This window comes from Rattus rattus, chromosome 1 (genome assembly GCF_011064425.1).
Source record: "Rattus rattus isolate New Zealand chromosome 1, Rrattus_CSIRO_v1, whole genome shotgun sequence".
NCBI classification, from domain to species: Eukaryota; Metazoa; Chordata; class Mammalia; order Rodentia; family Muridae; genus Rattus; species Rattus rattus.
In genome coordinates, this window is record NC_046154.1 from 92576955 (window position 1) to 92602834 (window position 25880).

The 25880-nt window shown below is 36.3% G+C and overlaps 1 protein-coding gene across 1 annotated transcript in view; it reads left to right on the forward strand.

The window, feature by feature from the left end:
• Ecpas (Ecm29 proteasome adaptor and scaffold) overlaps positions 1-25880 on the forward strand; it is a 107923-nt gene that overhangs the window by 15369 nt on the left and 66674 nt on the right. Inside the window, exons 2-7 of the mRNA XM_032903622.1 lie at positions 11480-11610; positions 14600-14716; positions 16560-16678; positions 18375-18524; positions 21145-21313; positions 24413-24552. Of these exons, the coding sequence (XP_032759513.1) occupies positions 11480-11610; positions 14600-14716; positions 16560-16678; positions 18375-18524; positions 21145-21313; positions 24413-24552 (826 nt within the window). The remainder of the gene's footprint in view (positions 1-11479; positions 11611-14599; positions 14717-16559; positions 16679-18374; positions 18525-21144; positions 21314-24412; positions 24553-25880) is intronic.

Below are 25880 nucleotides of genomic sequence, written 5' to 3' on the forward strand. Positions count from 1 at the left end.
GGATGGAACACAGGGGCTTGTTTATGCCCATACTCCATCACTGCCTGTCTTTTAGCTTTTCATATTTAGATTTATGATTCATCAGAAATTTATCTTCTTTCATGTTTGATGTGATGAGGTAGGAGTTACATTTTGTTTTCCCATAATACAATGCAACTGTTAGTGCAGTTTACTGAAATAACAATATTTACTTACTCATTTCATTCATAACTTTGTTTTAAAACAGGTGACTTGTATATGTTTATCTTTTAAGGATTTTTTTTGTATTTTTCAACTGGTCTGTTTTTGTTTTGTACTTTTAATTATTGTAGTTTTTGGCAACTTTTGATATCTTGTCATATAAGCTGTTTTTCCTCTTCAGCATCAATTAGTTTGATAAATACTGGTGTTTTTTTCCTCTGACTTTTTTTCTTTTTTCTTTTTTAATCATCCAGGTTATCCTTTGTAAATCTTAGTGCTTTGTAGAAATGGTAGAGTCAGGCTTTTATTTAGTACTCTTTAAAATACTTTTGCATTGATATTGGATAATGTTTTCTACAGATCCGTTTGGGGATAACATGTTGTTAGTATAAATTGTAACTCTTACCTGAAAGGCTCTGAAACAGAATATTTGATTTTTGTTTTTAGATTAAGAAGCTTTATGTATTTATAACTTGGTAGCTTATGGATGAGACCCAAGTCTAACCAGAAAATTTCCTTATGTCTTCCATTTACTTATATAATAGGCTTAATATACTTGCATTTTGACTGTGATCTATGTTAGTTCAAGTGTAGCATCAGTAGTAGTCTTGGATTGTGGATATCAGATTTTAAATTATTGGATGAAGAGATCTGTTTTATGTGATCCATGATTATTGGGTACTCTTTGAATTTTCTTCAATTTTTTACAGCACAGTACATTTTGGTTTTCTGCTTAGAGGTCTTACATAATTTCCCCTTAATATCTCTCTCTCTCTCTCTCTCTCTCTCTCTCTCTCTCTATATATATATATATATATATACACATATATATGTATATATACATACACATATATGTATATATATGTATAAACACATGTATATGTATATATACATATATATGTTTTTATGTGTCACTGAAAAAGATTTTTTCAAATTAGATAAATTGATTGACACAGTCTTGCCGTATAGCTCAACCTGGCCTTGAATACATGTTCCTATTGCCTTAGCCTCCTGTGTGCTGCAATTACTAGTTGTGCTATGTGCCTGAATCACAAATTCTATTTTTAATGATTTGTTATTAGTATATAGACAATTAACTTGTATATTATTATTCTAGTAATTTATCTATAAATTAATTTTGTTGTTCTGAAAATATTCTTTCCAATTTGCATTTTATTATTTTTGTCTTATTATTTTGAAAAAAATTTGCAGCAAATATTTTAGTAGATTTATTTATTTATTTATTTATTTATTTATTTATTTATTTGCAGTGCTAGAGATTGAATTTGGGGCCTTGCAAGTGATAGACAAGTGCTTTACTACTGACTTACATTCTTAGTCCTTGAATAAAATTCTTCCGTTTTTTCATTTTTTATTGGTTATTTTATTTATTTACATTTCAAATGTTATCTCCCGTCCCCATTTCCCTTGTAAACCCTTTATCCCAATCCCTCTACCCCCTGCTTCGATGAGGGAACTCCCCCACCCACCCACCTACTCCCGCCTTACCGCCCTAGCATTCCCCTATATTGGTCTCCACAGGACCTACCTTTCTATTGATGCCAGATAAGGCAATCCTCTGCTATGTAAGCAGCTGGAGCCATGGGTCTTTCCATGTATATTTACTCTTTGGTTGGTGGTTTAGTCCCTGGGAGCTCTGGGGGTCTGGTTGGTTGATATTATTGTTCTCCTTATGGGGTTGCAAACCCCTTCAGCTCCTTCAGTCCTTCCCCTAACTCCTTCATTGGGGTCCCAATGTTCAGTCTGATGGTTGGCCATGAGCATCCACATCTGTATTGGTAAGGCTCTGGCAGAGCATCTCAGGGACAGCCATACCTGGCTCCTGTCAGCATGTACTTCTTGACATCAGCAGTAGTGTCTGGGTTTGGTGTCTGCAGATGGGATGGATCCCTAGGTGGGGCAGTCTCTGGATGGCCTTTCTTTTAGTCTCTGCTCTACTCTTTTTCCCTGCATTTCCTTTAGATATGAACAAACAACACTATGTCAATATTTTTGAGATGGGTGGTTAGTCCCATCCCTCAACATGGGGCTCTATATATACCCCATATAATTATATGTGTGAGTTTTATGTGTGAGTGCTTTTCTGCATATACATGTACACACCATGGCATTCCGGATGCTCTTAGAGGGCAGAAGAAGATGTTGGATCCCTTGGAACTCCAGTTACAAATGGCTGTGAGTCTCCATGCTGGTGATAAACTAAACCCAGGTCCTCTGCAAGACCAGCGAGTAGTTTTAACCACTGAGTCATCTCTTCAGTCTCTGAATGGAATTCATACTAGTGAACCTTTTTCTGTGTTGTTCCCCAAATAATGGAGAACATAGTTAGTATTTTATCATTAAATACACAACTGTAAATAAAAAAATAAAATTCTTATCAGATTAAAGAAGTTCTCTTTTTAACCGTATTCAACATGGATAATTTATTCCTGTCTTATTAACCTGGGTACCTTTTAAAAATATATTGAAATATTACAGATTTAACTTTTTTAAATCCTGCTAGTATGATTAAATACATTTAAAATATACTTAAATGTTAAATTTTAACATTTTAAATGTTAAACTGATTTTAAATGTTAAACTAACTTTTCAAACATTTTTGAAATAAGCCCTCCTTTAGCACACGATGTATTATTATTTTTATGTAACATGTCTTTGCTTTGCTATTTGACTTACAATTTTTACTTGCCTTTGTGTTCAAGTAACCTACACTTTATTATATATACACATAATATGTATTAATTATATGATTATGATTTTATATAGTACATGTTATTTCTTAGTCTGGGAGAGATTACTCAGTAGGTAAAGGTACTGCCAGGCTTGACAAGCTTGGATTTGACAGTTTGATCCCTGAGCACACATGGTAGGAAGAGAAAACCAATTCTAGCAACTTGCCTTTGGACTTCCAATAAATGTACTCTTTTGTCTGTTGGCACATGGGATTTTAACTCTCAGGCCGGCCTTAGTTTTCTTTTGGTGGTGATGAATGGAGGTGTTAACATCCAGTGTAGGACTCCTATTGCCTGTGAGATTCTACATTTAATCTTAGCTGAAACGTGTTCTGAAACTAAAAATGTGGGTAAGTTTCTTATTTATATTATTAACACTGTAACCAGAGTTGCTGTTGAAGCAATGACTTTGGTTTTAGGACATCTTGCTCTAGTCACAACCTCTTCAAACAGTTTGCACTCACTGTGGAGTACTTCTTTTTGGGCCATGACAGTACTTGGTGATTTTTAGATGATCCTACCTGTGTTGCTGCTATCCCCACTCAGAACATGAGTGAGGTCATTTTTCCTTGTGCTTTAACAAAAACTGCTAGGCAGGAATCTGTGCACATTTAAAGCTTGTGATTGGTGGAACTAGAATCTGTGTACAAGTTTGCTCTGACAGTTTCATTGGGCCAGTCTGAGGCTTCCCTTCTATGTACAACTACCCCCTGGGTTGCAACTTTTGGCTCCCGTAAAATTTAGTGTCTGTCTCTGTCTTTGCCTTTGTCTCTGTTTCTTCCTCTTTCCCCCTTCCTCTTCCCACCTCACTTCTTCCCTCTCTTTCTTCTCCTTCCCCCTTCCCTCTTCTTTTCCCTTCTGCTCCCCTTCCTTTTTTCTTTCTTGCCTTCTTTCTTAGAGCTCATGTAGTGCTGGAATTACAGGTATGTGACACTATGTTAGTTATTAGATGTGATTGTTTTATGTTAGATAATATTCTGTAATGGTTAATATTGTCAGCTTGATAGAATTTATAATCCATTACCGGGGAGACAAATCTCTGGATGTAGCTATGAAGGAGTTTCTAGATTAGGTTAAAGTGAGAAGAAGACAGATCCTAAGTTCAGATAGCACCATTTCATGAACTAGGGTCCTGAGCTGAATAAAAACGAGAGAGGTCTGGAGAAATGGCTCAGTAGTTAAGCAGAGAACTGAATTTGAATCCTAGCACCCATCATGGCAGACTCACAACCACCAGCTCTGGGATCTGATACCCTCTTCTGGCCTCTATAGTCAATCATACTATATGTGTGGGCATGTGCATGCATGTACACACAAAATGTAAAAACATAAAAGTATTGTTTTTAAAGGAGAAAGTGAGCCGAGTACCAGCTTTCATTAGTCTTTGTTTCCTGAATAAGAATTCAATCTGACCAGTTTCATTGTATTCTTAATACCATGTCTTTCCTGTGCTGATAGATTGTGTTCCTATACTGAGATCCAAAATAAACTTTTCCTTTCCAAGTTAATTTTTGTCATTTATTAAATCATAGCAATGAGAAAAAAAAAGTCCTTTTCAACTCTGTGAATATAGTAAGGTTTTTTTTTTTTTTCCCCTTTTCTTTTCTTTCTTTTTTTGATGCTGGAGTTTGAACCTAGGTTTTTGTACATAGTAAGTATATACTGTGCCCTAGACTAAACCTGCAGCCCTCTAAATCTTTCCCCTCTCTGTCAGCCTCTTTTCTTCATCTCTTCCCATCCATCCATCCATCCTCCTTTCTTTAAACAGGGTCTAATTGTGTATTTCAGGTTAGCCTTGGACTGTTTCTTCTTTTACCTCAGCCAGCCCTTTGAGTGCTGAAGTTCTATGCTCTATCTTGCTTGGCCCACATCTGTTTTTAATCACATTTCAAAACAACATTTTCCCCTCCTGGGCTTGGATGGTAGCTCTGTGAGAGTTTCTAATAATTATGTGCTTGTGCTTTACATATTTTATGTTTTATTTCACAATGAATAAATCTTAAAGACTCCAGAAACAATTTAATTTCCTACATTTCTCCATATGCTAAAGGAGCATTTTGGATAGATTTTAAAGACTTGAATACAGAAAGCAAAATCATAAGGCATACGAAAATATAGAAAAATATATATCTTAGGTCTCTCCAAGGCTACTACTAGGTTCAGTACTTCAGAGTCTAGGAGGACTCAGTACACTGAACAGATATTTGTACTCTTAGATTTATTACAGTGAAACCCCCAAAGGGAAAAATGTATGAAGTGAGTCTGGAGGAAACCATGTGCAAGCTTCCAAGACTCCTTTGCTGGCAGTCACACAAAACAGGCTTTAATGCCTAATTCCTCTCCCATTGAGTTGATGAGCTGTGACATGAGTGAAATGGTGTCTACTAGGGATAGTCATCACAGACTCAGTGTCATTCTTGTCATTTGGAGCTGGTCACATTGACACTCTTTGCCCGATGTAACAGGATTCTCCAAGAAGTAAAATAGTGTTTAGCATAAAGTATATTGTTTGTATAAACACTTCAGACAATGGTGAGCCATTCTTACCTGAATGGTGAGAATGCTCTTGTCCATGTTTCCAGATGTCAGTTCTACTGTGCTTTTCTCTATACATTGTAATTTTTAAAACAATGATCTTGGCATGATAAACAGAATTTTAGGCATGGCTAGAAGAAACTAAATATAGCCATAAAGCAAAGTAATGGTAAATTGAACTGTATTTAGACACTGAGAAAAGAAAAAAGACATCTGGAAAAGAAAAAAAGTTTTATAAAGGGTCAGAGGGGAAACTAAAAAGTGGTTTACTATATGGGGAAAAAGTGTTAAATTTTACTTGGTAAATATGTAAAAAGCTCTTATAAAGGCCAGCAAGATGGCTTAGTGGATAAACTTGCTTGCTGTTCAAGCTTGCTAATAGCATTTTGATCCCTAGATCAAAAAGGTAGAAGGAGAAAACTGACTCCACATATGCACTTTGGCACAGCTTTTCCTCCCTATCTTTACCTCTTCTTCCCTCCCTCCTGTCTTCTCTTCCACCCCTTACTCTCTCACACACAGTAGTGATAGCAAATACAATTAAAAACCTTTTATAAATAATCAGTAAACTGAGCAGTGGGTTTGTATATCTATACTCCCCATATGTAAGAAGCTGAGACTGGAGGATCACAATTTCATTGCTTGCTTAAGGCATATCGTAAATTTTGAAATACATATCTTATATGCTATGTGTAAAATCTGAAAAGAGATTTATCATTCTAAAGGCCTAAGATAAAAATTTATGTAAATTAAAAGAGGAAAGGGAGGCCAGGTTTGGTAGCATACGCCTTTAGTCCCAGCTCTTAGAAGGCAGAGATAGGCAGTTATTTGTGGGTTCAAGTCCTGCCTGGCCTGCAGAGATCCAGGATGGTCAGGGCTCTGTAGAGACTCTGTCTCTAAACAAAACAAAAGAGAGCCTGTCTCAAAACAATAACAAGGGAAAGGCAAAGTATAAATTAATGTTATGTTCTAGTTATGAGATTATGTAATATTAATATATGAATAAAAATAGCTGTCAAAAATGTTTCCTGTATTTGAACTGGGGACATATGAGCTTCCTTCAGTGAAATGCTTGCTGTACAAGCAGGAAGACTTGGTAGAGATCCTCCAGCATCCTCACAAAAGCCAGAGGGTGGCATGTAGTTGTAATCAAAGTGCTGGGTCACTTCTGGGGCTTACTGATCAGCTCAGTTCACTGAATTGATAAGTTTTAGATTCAGTGAGAGATTTTTGTCTCAAAAAATGAAATGGAGAGTAGTGGAGGAAGAGAACTGTTATTGACCTCTGACTTCATCATACAGTGGGTCTGCACATGGATACAACCCCCCCACCCCCCATTGAATCAATTACTTTTCCTGTTGCTATAATAAAATTTGTAACAAAAGCAACTTGATGAAGGAAGAAAGCACACAGGCACACAGGAATTTCAGCTAGCTGGCCACATTGTACCTACAGTTGGGAAGTAGAAGTGAGTGGCCATATTTAATTCACTTTCTCCTATTTCAACTCAGGATCTCAGTCCATGGAATGGTATTGCCTGCATTAAGGATGGGTCTTCTCATCCATGCAACTGAATTTAGAAGTTTTTTATTGATGCATTCAGACTTTTGTCTCTTAGGTGATTCTAGATTTTGTCAAGTAGACAGTATTATCTCTTTTTCTTTCACATTCTCACTAACTCTCTTCCCCCTCCTATCCCTCCACATTTAGCTGATTGTTTAAAGGGAAATATTAATGTTTAAAGGGAAATAATAGTGTCTCCAACTTTTTGATAAGCAAAACAGTGGGAGTTTGAGTAGAAAAATATGAAAAGATGGAGCTTTCTCCTGTTTCACATTCTGTTTATCATCTGTTAGAATCTACTGTGATAATTAGGAGAATATCACTTAGCACTAACAGCTTATGAAAGAAAGATAGATGTGAGTTTTAGATTCCCTTTGAATCTTCAGAACATATGGTTCTATCTCTTCCTAATTTTGAAAATGTCCTTTTGTTGCTATAACAGAATACTTTAGATAATTTATAATGAAATGCCTTTCATTTTCTTGCTTTTTTTTTTTATGTCATACCATGTGGAAGAATAAAAGTACAAGAGGGTCACAATCTTAGGAAGAAAAATACCTGTATGTCCTCATATGTGGATCCTCATGTGTGGATCCTAGGTGTGTGCATGTGCGTGTATGTTCGTGCGTGTGCGTGTGTGTTTAGGGATGCACTTATACCACATAATCACATATATGGAGGTCAGAAGACAACTTGCAGGAATTCTCTCCTTCCACTTTGTGATCCTGGGAATCAGCTCAGGTACAGGCTTGGCAGCAAGTACCTTACCCTTGGAGCCATCTCTCTGTACCCTGCTCTCCTCTTTAAGATAGACTCTTGGTATGAGTAGGGCAGCCTTGAACTTCTTAGCATCCTGACTCAGCCTTCATCATGCTAGGATTGCAGGACTAGGTTAACCACACCCAGCTTGGTTAGCTTGTACTTAAAAGAACATTGTTTCTAAAAGATGACCTGATTAGTTATACATTGATCCTTTCTCAATTGAATGTGGAACATTTAACTGCCTGCTTGAGAAGTAATAAATACCCTTGTATGATGTTTGGTAATTTTTGTATTATCACATTGCATTACAAATGAGTATTTGTTGAAAAATAACTACAATATATGTCCCTTTTTAACTTTGTCATAGATTTTTCTAGGTTAATTTTAAGAAAATCTAACTTTTTGTCTTGTCTGTAAACAGTTTTTTCCTGCCTAGGAGCTGTAGTACACTGAAGAATATGCTTTTACTTGGACCTTTCACAGATGTAGTGGCTGAATTCACCATTTCTAAGGAGCAAGTTCTAGGACAGCCAAGGCTACACAGAGAAATCCTGTCTTGAAAAAAAAAAAAAAAAAAAAAAAACCCAAAAATTTCTTTTTTACAATAACATTCAGTGTTTATTAAGTAGAATCATCTGGTCTAGTATTCCCAGAGTTTACCTGCTTCACTTTCTTTGTTCTAGTTTCCTTTCTTAAACTAAACTTGAACTTTACTTGGGATTTTATTAGGTTTTTTAAAACATTTTATAGATTATTTGTGAGTTTCATATCATGTGCCCCATCCTGCTCATCTTCTTATCCCCTCATATCTGCCCTTCACCCTTGCAAAACTCCCCCAAACCCCAAAAATAAAACACATACTTAGTTGTGTTCACATGCACGTGTGCTCACATTCCTCCACCACCACCACCATCACCACCACCACCGAAACCCCAAAGCGCAGAAAACATCTCTTGGTGGAAGCTGTAGTATGTCACAGTGTGGCCCACTGTACATGCCTGTGTCCACACATTGTAAATATCTTTTGCAATGAGTCATTGGTCTGGTCAGGGTCTCTGGCTTCTGTGTCAGCATCAATATTGGATCCTCATTGAGACTCCTCCTGGTTATACTGTTGTTGCCCTGTGTCATGGAGATCCTGAGCTTTGGAACAGCAAGACTGGGCCTTTCACCAGTCCCAACCATTCTCAGATGGTATAGATTTTGGGTTGGGCAATTCTAATATTATTATTATTATTGAATGTCTTTTGTTTCCCAGTATCCTGTTCAAGACTGCATTTAATAGTTAACCCTAGCCTCTCTGGGGCAGTATCTTAGTTTGCCTCCCCCAACCCCCTACCTTTTCACGATCTTGGCAGTATTGAGGAGTACTGATCAGGTACCCTATAGAGTGTCTTCCAGTTTGGATTTTCTGATGTTTTACCAGCAAATAGACTTGGATGGTGGGTTGTTGAATGAATACAAGAGTGCTAAAATGTCTGTCTCGTTACATCCCATCCTGCACACATTATATGATATGACTGCTGAGAAAAATGGCTTTTCTTGGGCGAGAGTATTTTTCCATTGTAAAGTTAATATATTTCCTTCTGTTCTAAGTAGAAACTAAATCCAGGGTACCCTGAAAAGAGAAAGAGGACAGGAATGAAGTATACTTCTTTTAGGAATATATTATTTTGAGTTCTTCCATAAGAAAGATTTACCTTTTTTCTTTAGTTTGTTGACATCAATAAAGACCTATGTGGGTTTTCTAATTTGGCTTTTTAACCCAGCCCTATACAATTTATTGTTTTCTGTTAGTTGATCCAGTATTGGCTAGCAGGAGTTCTTTCAGGTAGATTTCAGTACCTTTTTGACATTTTCATCTCTAGTACTATAAGATGTTCCAGGCTTCTTTTTAAGTCTTTTTTTCCTGTCCTAAGCTCTAGAATTATTTTCCCAAGAAGTCTATCTCCTTCTATTATTGAATTATATTTAAAATAAGATTCATGTTGGATACAGGGCTTGTATGTTTCTCTGTGTATGTTGCTGCTGCTGTTCTTTCAGGGCTCACTGATCTATCTACTTTCTTTCACAGATAGAATATTTGAGGCAAACAAAAAAGTAATTCTTGGGACTGGAGAGAAGGTTTTGTAGTTAAGAGCACTGTTCTTCCTAGCACCTATATGGCAGCTTACAACTGTCTGTAACTCCAGTTCCAGGGGACCTATACCCTCACACAGACATACAAACATGTAAAATACCAATACATATAAAATAAAAAAGTAATTTTTAGTATCTGTTATAAAACTTAGCTAGTTATCAGTCAGTGGGTAGTCTGAGTTTCATTTATATGATTCCTGATGCCTGTCTTTTGGCTAACATTATTTGAAGTAAGTTTCAGTAACTGTATTAGCTCATCTGAATATTTTTTCATTTTTATCAATAAGTAGTAAAAATTTTCAAAAATAAATTTTAAAATTGAGGTATAGTTGGCATGATGCACTGATCAAGAGATAACATTTTTTCAGCTCATTCCTACTGATAATTTTTTTTTACACACTGATTTGTGGTGTGTGTATGTCTTTGTGTGTGGGTATTGTGTGGTGTAGTATTTGCCCACGTGTATTTTTGTAGTTATGTACCCTCATGCACAGGGAGCCCAGCTCTATTAACTCCATACTTATTCACTCGAGATAAGATTGCTTATCAGCAAGCCCCAGTAATCCTTTTGTGTCTGCTTGTTCACTTATAGGGTTATAGGTGTGCATGTGACTATACCCAGGTTTTTGCCTGGTGGTTTGAACTCATATCTTCATCCAAGAGCTTTTACTTGCTGAGACATCCCTATCTCTTTTTCAGACAGTTATCTTGTTATACAGATAAGCCTGACCTTAAATGTAGAGTGATCCTCCCGCCTCAGCCTTTCAAATGCTGAGTTACATTACAGTCAAGCACCACTGTGCTCAGTGCTTCTTACAGTTTTTATAAGAGCCTTTGAGAAATAAATATCTCATTACGGTACTTTTTTTTTTCAGTGCTGAGGTTCAAACCTATGACCTCATAAATGCCTAGTATTTAAAAAATTAACAGTAATCTGCAATCAGGTATTTGGCATTTGTGTGAATTCTCTTCTTCATCACCTTCCCCTCTGTCCTATATAGTACATAGGTCAAAGATACATGGTGGCTTGTTTAATAATTACTATCTACATTCTGTTGAACATACCCCCATGGTCTTGTCTAACATGGTTCTCACTATGGCTTTCCTGTGGGATACTTGTCTCTGATTTTCTAGTTCAGTCCCACCATAGCAGTGGTCATTGGTTTTGTCTTTGGAGAAACTTCATCAGTTAGTCCCTGAATCTGGTCAAAGTTCCTCTGTTGTGTTCTAGCTAGGTTTATAAGATTACTTAAAAAACAAAACAAAACAAAACACTTTTTTCTTAGTAACTGACTCCTTCAGAAAGACTAACTGAATTACTCTGGATTATTCTCCTTTCTAGAGATTAAATGTCTAAAAACAGTTGTACATGGTTAGCTAATAGACCCTTTTTTTTAGCAGTATAGTCACAATCATATGTCTGTGGGGCTAGTCTGCTTGAAATTTTTGACTGAAGGATCTGCAGTACAGAAAAAAGAATGAAGCTATAAAAATAGGCTTGTTTATGTTTGGTTTGCCAAATTTTCTTGTTTTCTTTTATATTATAGATCAGCTCGAACGGGTCTTTTTACGACTTGGCCATGCTGAAACAGATGAACAGTTACAAAATATTATATCTAAATTCCTTCCTCCTGTTTTGCTCAAACTGTCCAGCACCCAAGAAGGAGTACGGAAAAAAGTAAGCATGTTGGGGACCCTTTAGGGAATAAATGATGAATAAGTGAATATATATATATCATGAAGTGAGTTTTTTATTTTCATGTTGGAATGTAGGTTCATGATCCTAATTAAAGCTTTCCAAATGTATGGTAAGTCCAAGAATTAGCTTTCATAATGAAAGAGCTTAAATGCCTACTTAGTACAGCTGCCTTCACTACTTACTGCGCTTGTTACTAGTGTCAGGTAATTTAATCAGGATAATTATCTGGACTGATCAAAAACTGAATATGAAAGCCAGTTTAGAAAGGGGAAATATTCTTTAATCATTAGTTGATGGTGAATATATCCTTAAATAAAGGTAAAGATAACCAAATAAGCTTTTTGACTTTACATCTTCAAAATACTGTTTCAAAAAGCTATATAATTATAATATCACTATTTTATTTTTAAATTATTCTGTTTGGAGCACTTTCCCCTTCAGTTTGTAACATAGTTTATTATTTCTTTTCCAGTATATTTGTGACAGACCTTCTGGTCTTGCAGCTGTCATCAGGTTTCTTCCCTTGGGATACTATAATTGGTTGACATTGACTTGAATGTCTACCCTAAGAGACTCTGATTTGCTTTCAATGGGAAGAGTATCTCCCAGAATGTCGTTGTTGCAGGAAAGGATGGACAGTCTTGCCATATACTTGTTATTTTTATTTGCTGTTAATCCTTATTTGCTGAGGTAGAGTGTGATTGATTGGTCATGCCATTTTCCTATTTAAAGCCCTTCGGTGGATTTTTCTTGCTTTCAGGGTATCAAAGGCCTTTTACAAATTGATGTTTACTTATTGTTATAAGTCTGGTTATAGTCTGGTTATTTACTGAATTAGGATTTATGGTACATGCTATATTTGCTTTCCTCTTGCTGAGACAAAATACATAACAAAAGCTAGTTAAGGAAGGAAGAACTTATTTCGGCTCAGAGTTTAAGAAAGGATGATTAGAAGACATAGTAGCAAGAATATGAAGAATGTGAAGGCAAATGCTCATATTATATCTACTCAGTAAGAAGAGAGTGGGAAGTGCGGCCTGTGTATAAAGCCAGAAGATCTGCTCCACAGTGACCAGCTTCTCTTAGTGAGATGTCCTCTCCTCAAATGGTTTTATTTTTCAAAATAGCATCATCACCTGGGTACCAAGGAATAAAATATATGGGCTCATGGGAGGACATTTTACTTTTGCTGAGAGGGAAGAAGGAAGGAGAAGATGAAAGAACAGGAGGCGGTGGTTATGGTAGATGGAGGGTTCTTGGTTGACAAGGAGATCCTCCAGATCAAGAAATGGTGGACCGAATGTGATTCCCTTGGAACTAAAGAGGCCACAGTGGATGACAGAATGAGGGATAGGAGGAGACAGGATTCTAGGGCACTGATTGAAAGGGTGTTAGCGATATCTTTACTTGGCTGCTGGAGATAGAGTGGAAGCCCAGAGGAAGTAGCCAGAGAACCATTGTTTAGGCTGAGTATTTTTAGTAGATTGTAAAACAAACAAACAAACAAAAAACCCCTAAAAACTCAAAACTTGTTTATATAAGATATTTTTATTTCTTTGTATTTGATCTTTTTTTTAGGGTAGAAAATCATCTATTCCTAGTCATTACTAATTTTTGGTTATATACCGTTCAATTCTGTTGTACTATTTATCCTATTATCTTTTCAAATGGAGACTTTTATTCTTGTTCTTAGGTTTCTTTTTGTATGTATGTATGCATGTTTATGTGTGTGTGTGTTTGTGTGTATGTGTTTACATGCTTGTATGTGCATGTGATTACATGCTTGTATGTGCATGTGATCACACACATGTAATGGCTAGAGATTGATGTTGGGTGTCTCTCCTAGTTGTATACCACTTTTTAAATATGTTTAAAGATTTTTAAATTTTCATTTTGTTTGCAAGGATGTTTTACCTGCATGAATGAATGTCTATGTGCCATGTGGATGCCTGGTGCCCACTGAGGCTAGAAGAGGGCATCAGATCCCCTAGAACTGGAGTTACAGATGGTTGTGAGCCACTAAGTGGGTTTTGGGAATTGAATCTGGGTCATCTAAAAGAACAGCTTATAGCTCCCATACCATCTTCCCATTCCTTTCTTATGCTTTGAAGGAGGCCTGATCTCTTACTACACCTGGACCTCTCTGATTTGGCTAGACTGGCTGGCTAGTGAGCCCCAGGGAACCTGCTGGCTTCATTTCCCCAGTACAGTCACATGTGGCATCATGTCCAGCTTTTTTCTTTTTTAAAATATGGATTCTGGAAAAAAATGAATTCTGAGAGGTTGGACTCAGGCCTATGTAGCTAGCATTTTATTGATTGAACTATTTTCTCAGTTCTTAGCCCTAGTTGTTATTGGTTATTTATTTATTTTTTTTTACTTATTCTTTAGTGGTGTTAGGTGATTTTTAAGGATAAAGTAAACATACTTCAGTGTTTTGCTAAATTCTATTATAATCCAGAGCCTACTCTTATTTACTCTGGATTTACTCTGGATTTCAGAAAGATATAATTTGCTATATTTTTTTAGACCCTGATTCTTTTTAAAACCAATTTTCTCCTTGAAGTTTATTCCTTAGAACTCAGTGTTCCTACTACATTTTCTCAGAAGTACTCCTTGATTTGGCAAACCAAGTATATCTAGAAACAATAAAATCTTATATTTTACATTGTAATAATCTTGGTATATTGCAAAATGTAGATACTGTATTTCTGATTCTGATACATCCCATTCTGAGATATAAACTTTGTTTCTTTCTTTTTTTTTTTTTTTTCTTTTTTTTTTTTTTTTTTTTTTTGGAGCTGGGGACTGAACCCAGGGCCTTGCGCTTGCTAGGCAAGCAGCTCTACCAATAAACTTTGTTTCTTGAAAGAATGAAGTAGCTACTTCTCACTAAAATAAGTAATATCTAAGAAATTAATTTATTTTTAAGATATGATTGATAATTCCAGTTTTGTCTTTGCTTTAGGTAATGGAACTGCTGGTCCATCTGAATAAACGCATAAAAAGCCGTCCCAAAATACAACTTCCAGTAGAAACACTATTGGTTCAGTACCAGGACCCTGCTGCAGTTTCCTTTGTCACGGTGAGAGTTCTTTTGAAATGTTTTTGTTTTTGTTTTTTTTTTGTTTTTTGGCTTAAGTCAATCTTCTCAATGTTTAATTGATGCCATCAATGTATATTGGCAAACTTAAAGTTTCATTCTTAGACCATACCTAACTGAAACAGTTCTTTCAAAAAAAAAAAAAAGGTGTGTTATTTTCTCATGGAGTACTGATTCACAGGTACTACTGCTTCAAAGAAGTTAGAGGAACATGATAATGAATGGCCATTTATTGGGCAAAGAAATGTTGGTGAATGACTGTAAGGTATTTAATATAAAAGAAGAATGACTTTACTTACGTAGAATCTGAACAGGTTGGTCTCAAAGAAATTAAGAGTAGAATAGCGGTTATCAGAAGTTGGGGAAAAATTAATTGCTAGGTACTAAGGTTAGAGAACAGGAACTTCTGTTGTTGCTCAGTTAGATTGACTGTAGGTAATCAATACTTTACACAGAGGTGCCCAGGGCGGTGATGGGACTTGTAGTTCCTTTGACTTGTTCGGTTTTTTCGCTTGAGCTCAGAAGTTTAGGAACAGCCGGAACAAGTTATGGAATGCTCTTCTTGAACAGCAAAAGTAACTCACAGAAAGCTATAAAAAAAGGCTTTCAAGGTTTCGCCTTAATGAAATGATTAATATTTAAGGGTATGTTTAACCTAATGGAGGCAGTATAAAATGTATACATAAATTTAAGTGTCACATGGTACTCTATAATGTGTATACTTTTTAAAAAAAATTGCAGTACGGGAGATTAAGTCAAGGGACTTTTGTATGTAAGGTAAGCATTCTAACTGAGCTATATCTCAGCCCAGTACATATAATTTTTGTTTTTATGTAAATAAGAGTGATTTGGTTCTTAGTTTATGAGGCAAATCTGGAAAGAGAGAAGGGTTATAGAATATAGGCACAGTATAGCAATACTCTTTCTGATGTGTGTACTCAAAAGATACCCTCTTTTGTAGTGCAGTAAACCTGAGACTGGCAAGTATTCCTCTTCAGTTCATGAAAACAAAGTTTAAAAAATGTTGGTGTTATATGATGACAGATAGTGTTTTTTCCTGGCTCTTGTAGGTTTTCACAGTGGGGCAAAAATTCCCAAATTGTTTTATCAGGAGTCACAAAACTTTTGGGAGGTGCTGTGTTTGTTTTTGACATATAAGTTCCATTATAAGACAGTATCTTTCCTTTAAGCAAATACAAACATTGAAGTCAGTAGCTATGCCAAACAGGAGGCCTTATGAGGCTTGTTCACTTTTGTGAAGAGTCCTTCAGATTAGCAACTATCCTATTTGTAAGTGTGGATTTATACTCATGAGTTTTATTCAGCTGTAAATTTTGCATGGGTTATAGAGCTACTGACCACATGTGCAGCGCCCAGCTTCCCTGGCTTACCTGTCATCCATTGCTGAGTTGTTACTGGATTGAGGAAAACACAGAGTGCTGCAGTTTCTAAAGATGGTTTTAGTAACTGACCTGTGAAATGGAAGCTTGAGATTTATTAGCGTGTGATCTTGGATTAAAACAGCAAACTGGGAGATCTGATGATAATGTTTGCTATTCATGTTTAGATAGGCTAAATGGTTTTTCTTCCTAGCAATAGTGATTGCACATGTGACTGCTTTTGGTTAAGTTACCTTTCTTACATAAAAAGCTGACTTTAAAACAAACCGTTTGAAGAAGTTGTGCTGAAGTTCTTCCCCTGAGATGAGTCAGTTGGATAAGCTGTAATAAACAGAAGATGATTCTTGTGATGCTTTTGTTACAGCTGTAACTTTCTGTAATCAGACTTTTCTTCCATACTCACTTGCTTTCTCTTACTGCATTAGAATTTTACTATAATTTATGTTAAGATGGGCTATCCTCGCCTGCCAGTGGAAAAACAATGTGAGCTGGCCCCTACGCTTCTTACTGCCATGGAAGGGAAACCTCAGCCACAGCAGGACAGGTATGGCTCCCTCACTTATTTGCTTCCCATCTGTAAGAGTCATCAACTTGTGCCTTTTGTATACTGGTCACATTTGGTTTTACTTGGCAAATGGAAAGACTTGGGATTAGTTACCTGAAGGATAGTTGACTTTTCTGTGATATTTTAGTTACTGTTTTATTAGTAGCATTATAAAGTTCTTCATATGAATAAAAAAATGTGTAAGACTGATGACATTTTTCTAAATTTAACTGCTTCAAACTTTTGTTGTCTTTTTTAAAGTTTATGTGAGGTTAAAAATCTTTTTCTTTGATTTGTTTTTCTTTTCATCTGGAGAGATGGCTTGGTAGTTAAGAGTGCCGTCTGCTCTTTCAGATGATCCAAGTTCAATTCCTATCACTCACATAGTTCTTGCAACTACTTGTTAACTCCAGTTCCAGGGCATCCAGTGTCCTTTTCTGGCTCTGGACACTAGGCTATCTTTGTAGTGTACATACTTGCATGTGTGTGAAATACTCATGTATGCATTAAGTAACTCAAAAGAACATTTTCCCTTAACATTTCTGTATTGATGGATAAAACATTTCTTAGCAAGTTTGAGAAGCAATAGAGTCTCATTAATATAGGCACTGGAAAAAATGAAGGCCTTACATGACATCATTTGTATGTGGGCTTAGTGAAGACATCTTAATCTCAGACCTGTCAATGACAAAGTTTCCTGTTCTGGTTTACTTGTCAGTCAATCAGTTATTTGATAATGGTCTTGGGGATCAAACGCAGGGCCTCACAAGCCTTGAGCAAAAGACTACAGCTGTTTACAATCAGATTAATAATTGAAGCAAATTTTTTTTTTTGCCAATCTTTCTATTTATTGAAGAATAATGTTTTCATAGCAAATTAGCTGTTGCCCTCCTTCACACTTATTGGATCCCAGAAGTATGTAAAGTGTCTGTTATTCCACCCATTTTGGTTTTCTTGGCCCCAGTATTTCTGTCGGTCCATCTTTACATGTTGACTCTTAAACAGCTAAACATGCCTTGGTGTGTCTGAAGCAAATTTTTATTGAAAGAATATGTTGAACTTTACTTTTATCTTAAATGTAATATGAAGTACCTTCTGGTAAAGTCAAATCTACTTTATACACATTTTTCTAGATTTTTAAAGTGATGAACCATGTTGGCTAAATGCCAGTTATCACCAATACTTTGAGATCTTTGTTCATTTGTTGCTTTTTTTGTTTTGTTTTTGTTTTTTTTTTGTTTTTTGTGGTTTTGAGACAGGGTTTCTCTCTGTAGTTCTCTGTGTTGTGGAACTTGCTCTCTTAGCCAGCCTGATCTCAGATTCCTGAGTGCTGGGATTAAAGGCATGTACTGCCCCCATGCCCAGCTTAATACTTGAGCCTTTTATTTTTATTTATATCTGTATGTTTTTTGAGGCAGGGTTTCTTTGTGTAGCCCTGGCTATCCTGGAACCAACCCTGTAGATCCAGGCTAGCTTCAAAGTCACAGAAATCTACCTGCTTCTGTCTCCTGAATGCTGGGTATTAGGAAGTCAAGACTATTCCCTAAATTAAGATTTGTTCTTAATTGGTACCAAAGACGAATAGCTCCTCATATAATTGCCAATTTGTATTAAGTGTTCTTTGTCATGTTTTTTTATTTGCATGTATAAAAATTGATTTATAAAGTAGCTGCAATAAATACAATTTTTCTTTCAGCTTAATGCATCTTTTAATACCAACTCTTTTTCACATGAAATACCCGGCTGAATCATCCAAATCAGCTTCTCCATTTAATCTTGCTGAGAAACCAAAGACTGTGCAGCTGCTCCTGGACTTTATGCTGGACGTCCTTCTGATGCCTTACGGGTGAGTCAGAGTGACAAAGCCAAGCAGTGTGATTCTGAGAGTGTGCTCTGTGGGGATTATGTACTGTTTTAAATGATTCTGCTTACTTGTGACATAGCTCTGAGTATTTGCATCAGTCGTAAATGCTGAAGTCCAGCTCTCCATACTGGCTGTATAGATGAAGTAATGCTGTTGTGAGTTTAGACTTCACCAGTTCCCAGCTGAAGTAAATGCTGAGCTCCTAGTTCCATGTATCTGTAGGAAATCCTATCCGGCTTTTCTTTTTCTTTTTTCCTTGATGTCCTGAAATCTCTTTTGCACTGCTACTATTTAGTTGTGGATCTGTTTGGCTCTTACTACAATTTTGTTCTCATAGCTTCATTTTCTGACTCACTTTCTTTAGTTAGTGTACAAAATGAGATGTATATTGTACTTATGTGCATATCATCAGACCTTGCTTACCCCTCTCATGTCTTCAAACAGCCCTGTAGAGGTGCCTGATTCTTAGCACAGATCTTGTAGCACATCTTAGAACCATCTTCTTAATAGTACATGTATTTAGTGGTTCATCCTCCCCTCCAAGTACTTTCCACCTTATTCTTCAAGTTAATGCAGTTAGTTCTCACTTTACGATGTTTCTCTACAGTGAAAAGAGCAAAGTCACTTTGGAAAATATCTCTTACTAGCTTGATGTCAACTCGGTGTCTGACAGACATTTCTCCTCCTGTGTAGACATATTTGCTCTACTTTCTGTGTCCCTCACAACTGCCACGAACCACCTGTGTAGTACTTTGTGTTTTTATCACATTGTGGACATTCCTCTTTCTGAATAGTTTGAAGTGTTTTAGCACACTTTTGAATCTGGCCTAGATTCCAGATTGTGTTCTGCCATTAGCCACATGATTTGGTCTTGTTGTTAGAGATAGTTTTCTAAACGGCTACTTTTATCCCATTTTTTCCCTGATCTTGAGTGTATGTGCACATAGAGAAGCATGCACACGCAGCAGAGACGAGAGGTTCAGGCTGTATGATCTTTCTCTTCCAGTTTACCCTCCTGCTGCTCCTCTAGTTTAATAGCTTGACTTTTCAGGGCCTTCACTGCAGGCAGGAAGCTGAGATGGTGAACTGGAAGTGGGGTGAGGCTATAAAAACTCCCATATCTCACCTTCAGTGACTTCACTTCCTCCAGCAGAATTCCACCCTATGGGATGTAATCTTCCCCAGAAGCACCAGCAATTGGGAGCTCATTCAAACCACCACAGCTTCCAAGCTTTCAATTCTTTACTTATAATGAGAATTTTAGTATCTATTATTATCAGTATAGAATTATATCAGTATAGAGTTAAAGGGATTTCAACTGTTTATACCAAATATGATTATGAGGAATAATAGTTTTAATTGGATAAAAAATGAACTCATTAGAGTTCTTATTTCTACTCTACAAGCTAAAAAGTATATAAGATAACAATAACAAGGAAATACATACAAAGAGCTTTGAATATATAATGAAAAAATTCTTAATTTTTTTCAAATTTTCCTACTTTTAAAACTTTGTTATTATTATTTATATCTGTACAGAGTATGAGTGGAGGTCAAAGTATAGTTTTACAGAGTTGGGTCTCTTACCTTTAATGGATTTCAGGAATTAAACTCAGGTTGTCAGGCTTGTGTGGCAAATGCCTTTAACCATTGAGCCATCTTGCCAAGCCCTGCCTTTTTCTCTTTAATGCCTTTTACTTTGGTTTTAACTTTTAGAATGTTATGTGCTTGTAGCATTTGTGAGAGGCTTCAGTGAGTTTTCTTTTCTTTCTTTTTTTTTTGGGGGGGGGGTTCTTTTTTTGGAGCTGGGGACCGAACCCGGGGCCTTGCGCTTGCTAGGCAAGCGCTCTACCACTGAGCTAAATCCCCAACCCCTTCAATGAGTTTTCTAATGTGAATTACAAAGTAAGGAAAATAACTGTAAAAGCTTTGTTTGGAGCCTAGAACAATACTAACTCATAAGCCTTGTGGAGTCAACAGGCTTATGTCTGTATTTGTCATTAAAAAAATCAAAAGGCAGTGAGTCTGTACTAATTTATCAGACAATAATATGTACTTGGAAATGGCATAAACATTTTGGATTTCATTTATAACTGCCTCGAGTGATTGGTTCTTCTGATTAATTTGCTGAAGATATAGATACCTTTGTGATTTTTATGCTGCCAGGCAGCCTTTAATCCTCGCAGAGGCAGGTGGATCTCTGAGTTTGAGGCCATCTTGGGCTACAAAACCAAAATAATAACAAAAGTGATTCTTATGTGGAAAATTTTATTTTAGTTGTTCTTCTGGCACAGTGATGCTAGAAGTGACTCTTTAGAGTTATACATGTTGTGATGACCCCAACTATGATGTTACCTTTGTTGCTATTTCATAACTGCAATTTTGCTAGTGTTATGAATTGTAATGTAAATAGCTGTATTTTCTGATAGTCTTAGGCGACCCTGAGATAGTCATTTTACTCCCAAAGGGAGCGTGACCCAAAGGTTAAAAACCTCAGCTCTAGCATAATACTGTACACGGACAGTGAGTGTTTTATGTATATATGTGCATATGCACAAATGCATGTTTTTAATAGAGAGTTAAAGTTTTATTTCCTTTTCAGATATGTGTTAAATGAATCCCAGAGTCGCCAGAATTCATCTTCATCACAGGGTTCTTCTTCAAACAGTGGGGGAAGTTCTGGAATTCCGCAGCCTCCCCCAGGAATGAGCTTTTATGCAGCTAAACGAGTTATTGGTGACAACCCGTGGACACCTGAACAGTTGGAACAGGTATCACACAGTTTGTTCTCTATAGGAGTTATTGGCCCTGAACGCTTGCCCCTATGAGGTTCATGGAAGCATGTGCAGTGTAATTCCTGTATATTCAGGTTCTCTAAAGAATATGTTGGGAAGGAGCAAACTATGCAAAATGTTCTTTTCTCCTGTCATTTATTTGTTAAGCCCTAGGGATAGGGGGGAGTGGGAAATGATCTTAGGTTTTTCTAACATTGTTCACATCTTTCAAGTACTATGCACAACCCATTTTATATTGAGCAAATTTAGCTTTCTGTCATTTTAATTTATAACTATAGGTCTTAATTATGTAGCTCCTTTGATGCAATTAAAATACAGTCTATCTTCCATTATTCAATTTTTTAGGGCTGTACATTTTGTGTAAAGTGAGGAACCTCTATACTTCACAAGTGACAATGTGGGGAAAAGCATGACTCCCTTTTATATTTCTTCTTGGGGTTTTAAAATTGGCATTAAGAATTTTATTCTGGATTTAAACAGGACACAGATGTTCTCTGAGCAGCTTTTAAAAATGACTGGTGCTCTACAGAGAAGGTGCCTCCCTGTGTCTGTCACCAGGCACCTCAGGGAAGAACAGAGATCAGTATGTAATTATTTTGGAATTCAAGCAACATGGGTTAGTCTTCCACTCCTTCCTTTACTTCTCCATAGCAGTCTCAGTGGTGTGGTCCTTTTCTTTTGGGAATGTGAGTGATCATTGACAAAAGTGCTTTCAGGAGGGGAAAGAAGCAAGTGGCATTCTTGCCACTCAGAACTGGTAGTGTTGTATTCAGTGAGGGCTATGACTGATTAGATCTACCTCATGCTTATACACCTCTTATTCCCCCTAAGCCATAGTGTGAGTCTGGAGACCACTCTAACGAGTGTGACCTATGGCAGGCACTATACTGGGTACTTTGAGAACACTGTCTCATTTAATCCTCACAGCAACTAATGAGGTAGAGAAATTAAGCTCCTCTTCTAAAAGGTACGGAAGTTGTGAGATTCACCAGGGTCTCCTTTGTGTTACCACATTCTGAACCTAGTCCTCTGTGAGGCTTAAAGCTGGTTATACTGGAGAGTACTAGTTACTGCTAGTGTTCATTTATGGTCTTGAGTTGGTCATTGCCTGCTGAGTTTAAAGGTTTCTGTATATGTTTTGTCTATTTCATAATCTGGTGCCGAAACGAATAGTTTAGCTTTAAAAACAAAAACTTCTTAATTTTGAACACTGTTTTTCTCAAATCAACTTTCTTTCTCTCTCCCTCTCCTCTCCCTTCCTCTCTTCCTCCTTTCCTCCCTTCCTCCCTTCCTCCCTTCCTCTCTCTCTCTTGGTTTTTCAAGACAGGGTTTCCCTTTGTAGCCCTGGCTGTCCTGGACTGTCTCTGTAGACCAGACTGGCCTCAAACCCAGAGATCCACCTTCCACTGCCTCCTTTGAGTGTTGGGCTTAAAGGCATGTGCTACCACACCTGACTAAATATTATCCATTCTTTTTTAAAAATATTAAAAATATTTTTATTTTTTTCTGATTCTAAAGGTAAAGGCTTAAGTAGTCAGGAATAGAATTAAAGGGTGCGGGATATGTAGCTTAGTTAATAAGAGAGCATAAAGCTGTGGTTGAGGCCTGGCACTCCATGACTAAAACATGGTGGTGTATGTTTAAAATCCAGCACTCAGGTGAAGGCAAGGACATTCAAAGTGATCACAATCATTCTTGGTTCATTTGAGACCCTGATTCATAAAAAAGAAAAGAAACCCCCCAAACAGCAAAACCTCCCAAAAGAATGCTCAGTGATAGAGTGCCTAGCAGGCGGGTGTAGGGTCCTGAGTTCAATCCACAGCCCTACAAGGAAATGATGTAACAATCCGCCTCTAGTTCTGCCTCTTGTCTGTCTGTCTGTCTCTGTCTTTCTCTCTGTGTGAAAACAGTTTTATATAATACATTTATATTTGCCACATAATAGTTTCTTTCTGTGTGTGTGAACCATTTTATATAATACATTTTTATTTGCTACATAATAGTTTAGTCTTTTTACTACATAGTCTTTGAAGATTAAAGAAAAATTTGTCCTTTTTACTGATTGTATAAAATTTAATTATGTAAATTATGTTTTAACTTGTCTTTTATTGACGAGACTCTTGTCATTTTTAGTTTTTAGTATATTTATTTTCATTACATATTGTGTATTTGACTTTTATAACCATCCCCTTTGCAGTTTATGTTAGTGAAACTGTATATCTTATAATTAAGTTCTCCTGAGTAGACCTTTTTTGTCATCAGCTACATTTTTTTATTGGCATTCTTTTTCATTTAATTTTTAAAAATTTCTCATTTAATAATTGAATATTTTATTATTCCTAATTCATACATCTGAGAATTATTATGTAACTGGTTTTTAAAGTGAGGATAAAGTTTTACTTTTCAGGTGTATTTGTCCCAGAATTATTGGTAGTGAAGTTCATAGTTTTTTCACATTTCAGGAAATTCTTAGGATCTATTGTGCTTCATTGAGCAAGTTAGATTAAATACTACTCTTTGGATTGAGTCGCATTGGATTAACTAGCGTGGGTTTGAAATCATAGTCTTTATTTTTAGTCTTAAAATAGAGGACAAGGATGTTAGCAGTAGAGTAAAACTGAAATGTGAGTTGTTCAACTTTTTTTCTCACAAGCATCCATCAAACACTGTCTGTAATGAGTCAGCTTTCTCAGGATGCAGACAGAGATGTTAAGTCCTCCTCAGTCTAGGAAGGTTGTGTGCCCTAGTTCGGAGACTCTTTTCATTTTTGTTGCCGTAGACTTGTCTTTGAAGCCTATTTTCATCATTTGTTGTGTGGTTAATATCTTAAGACTTGCCTCAGTTCCTTCATCTAAAAGTGTCTGTAACAATATCTACCTCATAGGTTGTGAGGGTTAAATGAAATTGTGATGGTTATGATATTTAGTGTAGTGTCTGGCAGATTATAAACCTAAGGAGGAGCTCTACTGTCTGTTAATCCGTGGCTGCGACCATGTTGATATGTTAAACAGTAGTTTTAGTGAGTGCTCTTTGTTTTCCTGACCTTCCTTTCTCCTTCCCTTCACCTATCTACAGTGCAAATTGGGTATAGTGAAATTTATAGAAGCTGAACAGGTGCCTGAACTTGAAGCTGTTCTCCACCTGGTGATTGCTTCTAGTGACACACGCCATAGTGTGGCAACCGCGGCAGACCTGGAGTTGAAAAGCAAGCAGAGGTAATTACTTCCTTGTTAAGCTTTTGAAATCAAAGGGCCAGCGCTCTTAACCTTTTGCAGGGCTTTATGAAGTGATGTATTCAGCTTAGGACACTAGGACAAAGCGCAAATGCATTTCAGAGCCGAGATAGGTTAGGGATGTCATCCTAGGAAGTAACACTCACTGATAGGTAGATAAAGCGAAAGTTAATGTTGACAATGATAGACCCAAGAAATAATCAACTTCTGATTTTTCTTCTGTCTCAAACCAGTTAAGATCACTTTTAATAATGAATGTATATGTGTTATAGTTGTTATAGTAAAAACCAGGTTTATTGAAAGAATTGCTGAGTAAAACTTACATTTACATTGAAAAAAGATACAAAAAGAGATAGACTTAGAGAAATATTCTGTATGAATAAAAATCAACAGGAAATGAGTATCTTGTACCTATGTTAAATATAGCTGTTGGTATATGTTGGTAAATCCATTTATGTTTCATTTTACAAGACAGAGAAATAGTGAAAATGCCATAAAACTTTATAAATGCTGTATGTATTTTACTTTGCTTCCTCTAAGAAGACAGTACAAGGAAGTATAATAAAATAAGGAAATTAACTTAATGAATCTTAGTTTGTTCTATTGCAGTGTTTGGGTAGTGGCTGGGAATAACTTCCACTAAAGAGCACATGAGGTGCAGGGCTCCGTAAACTTTTTTAAGTGATTCTTTTGTTTGTGATCCTTTTTGTTTGAGAATTTTTTATGTAACTTTGGATATATATTGTATGAAATAGATTTAGAGAGCAAACATTTGCTGGTGATAAATCATAAACTCATGTAAAAATTTTTGCTATACATACAATTTTTCCTTTTATTTATAAGGAAATCAGTTTTTTTTATTAATAAGGTAGATAGGCTTGTTCAGTTTTACACACAGAATTAACTCTTGGCTGGATATTGGTATTTAAGACAGAATATCGCTAACATGCTTTGGGGTTGGTTGCTATTTTGGTTTTATAATGGTTACCGCTAAGAACTCTTGCTTTACCTACTCAGTACAGAATTGCAGAAGGAATGGTAAAGCATCTAGAAATTATTGGAGATTCTGTCCTAGTCCTATGCCAAATCCCTTGCAATGATTTTTTTTTTAAAGTTAAACTAAAGTCAGCAACTCAGCAAGTTTTAATCAAGTATTCTAACATGATACAATTCAAAGATAGACTCATTTGATATTTGCATACTGAGGAATGAAAGTAGGAAAATATACAAGTTTTATTTTCTGTGTTTAACCCAGTTTCTATAAGAGATGGAGTGAAATGTATAACGTGCTGGTCTTTAATAGGTTTCAG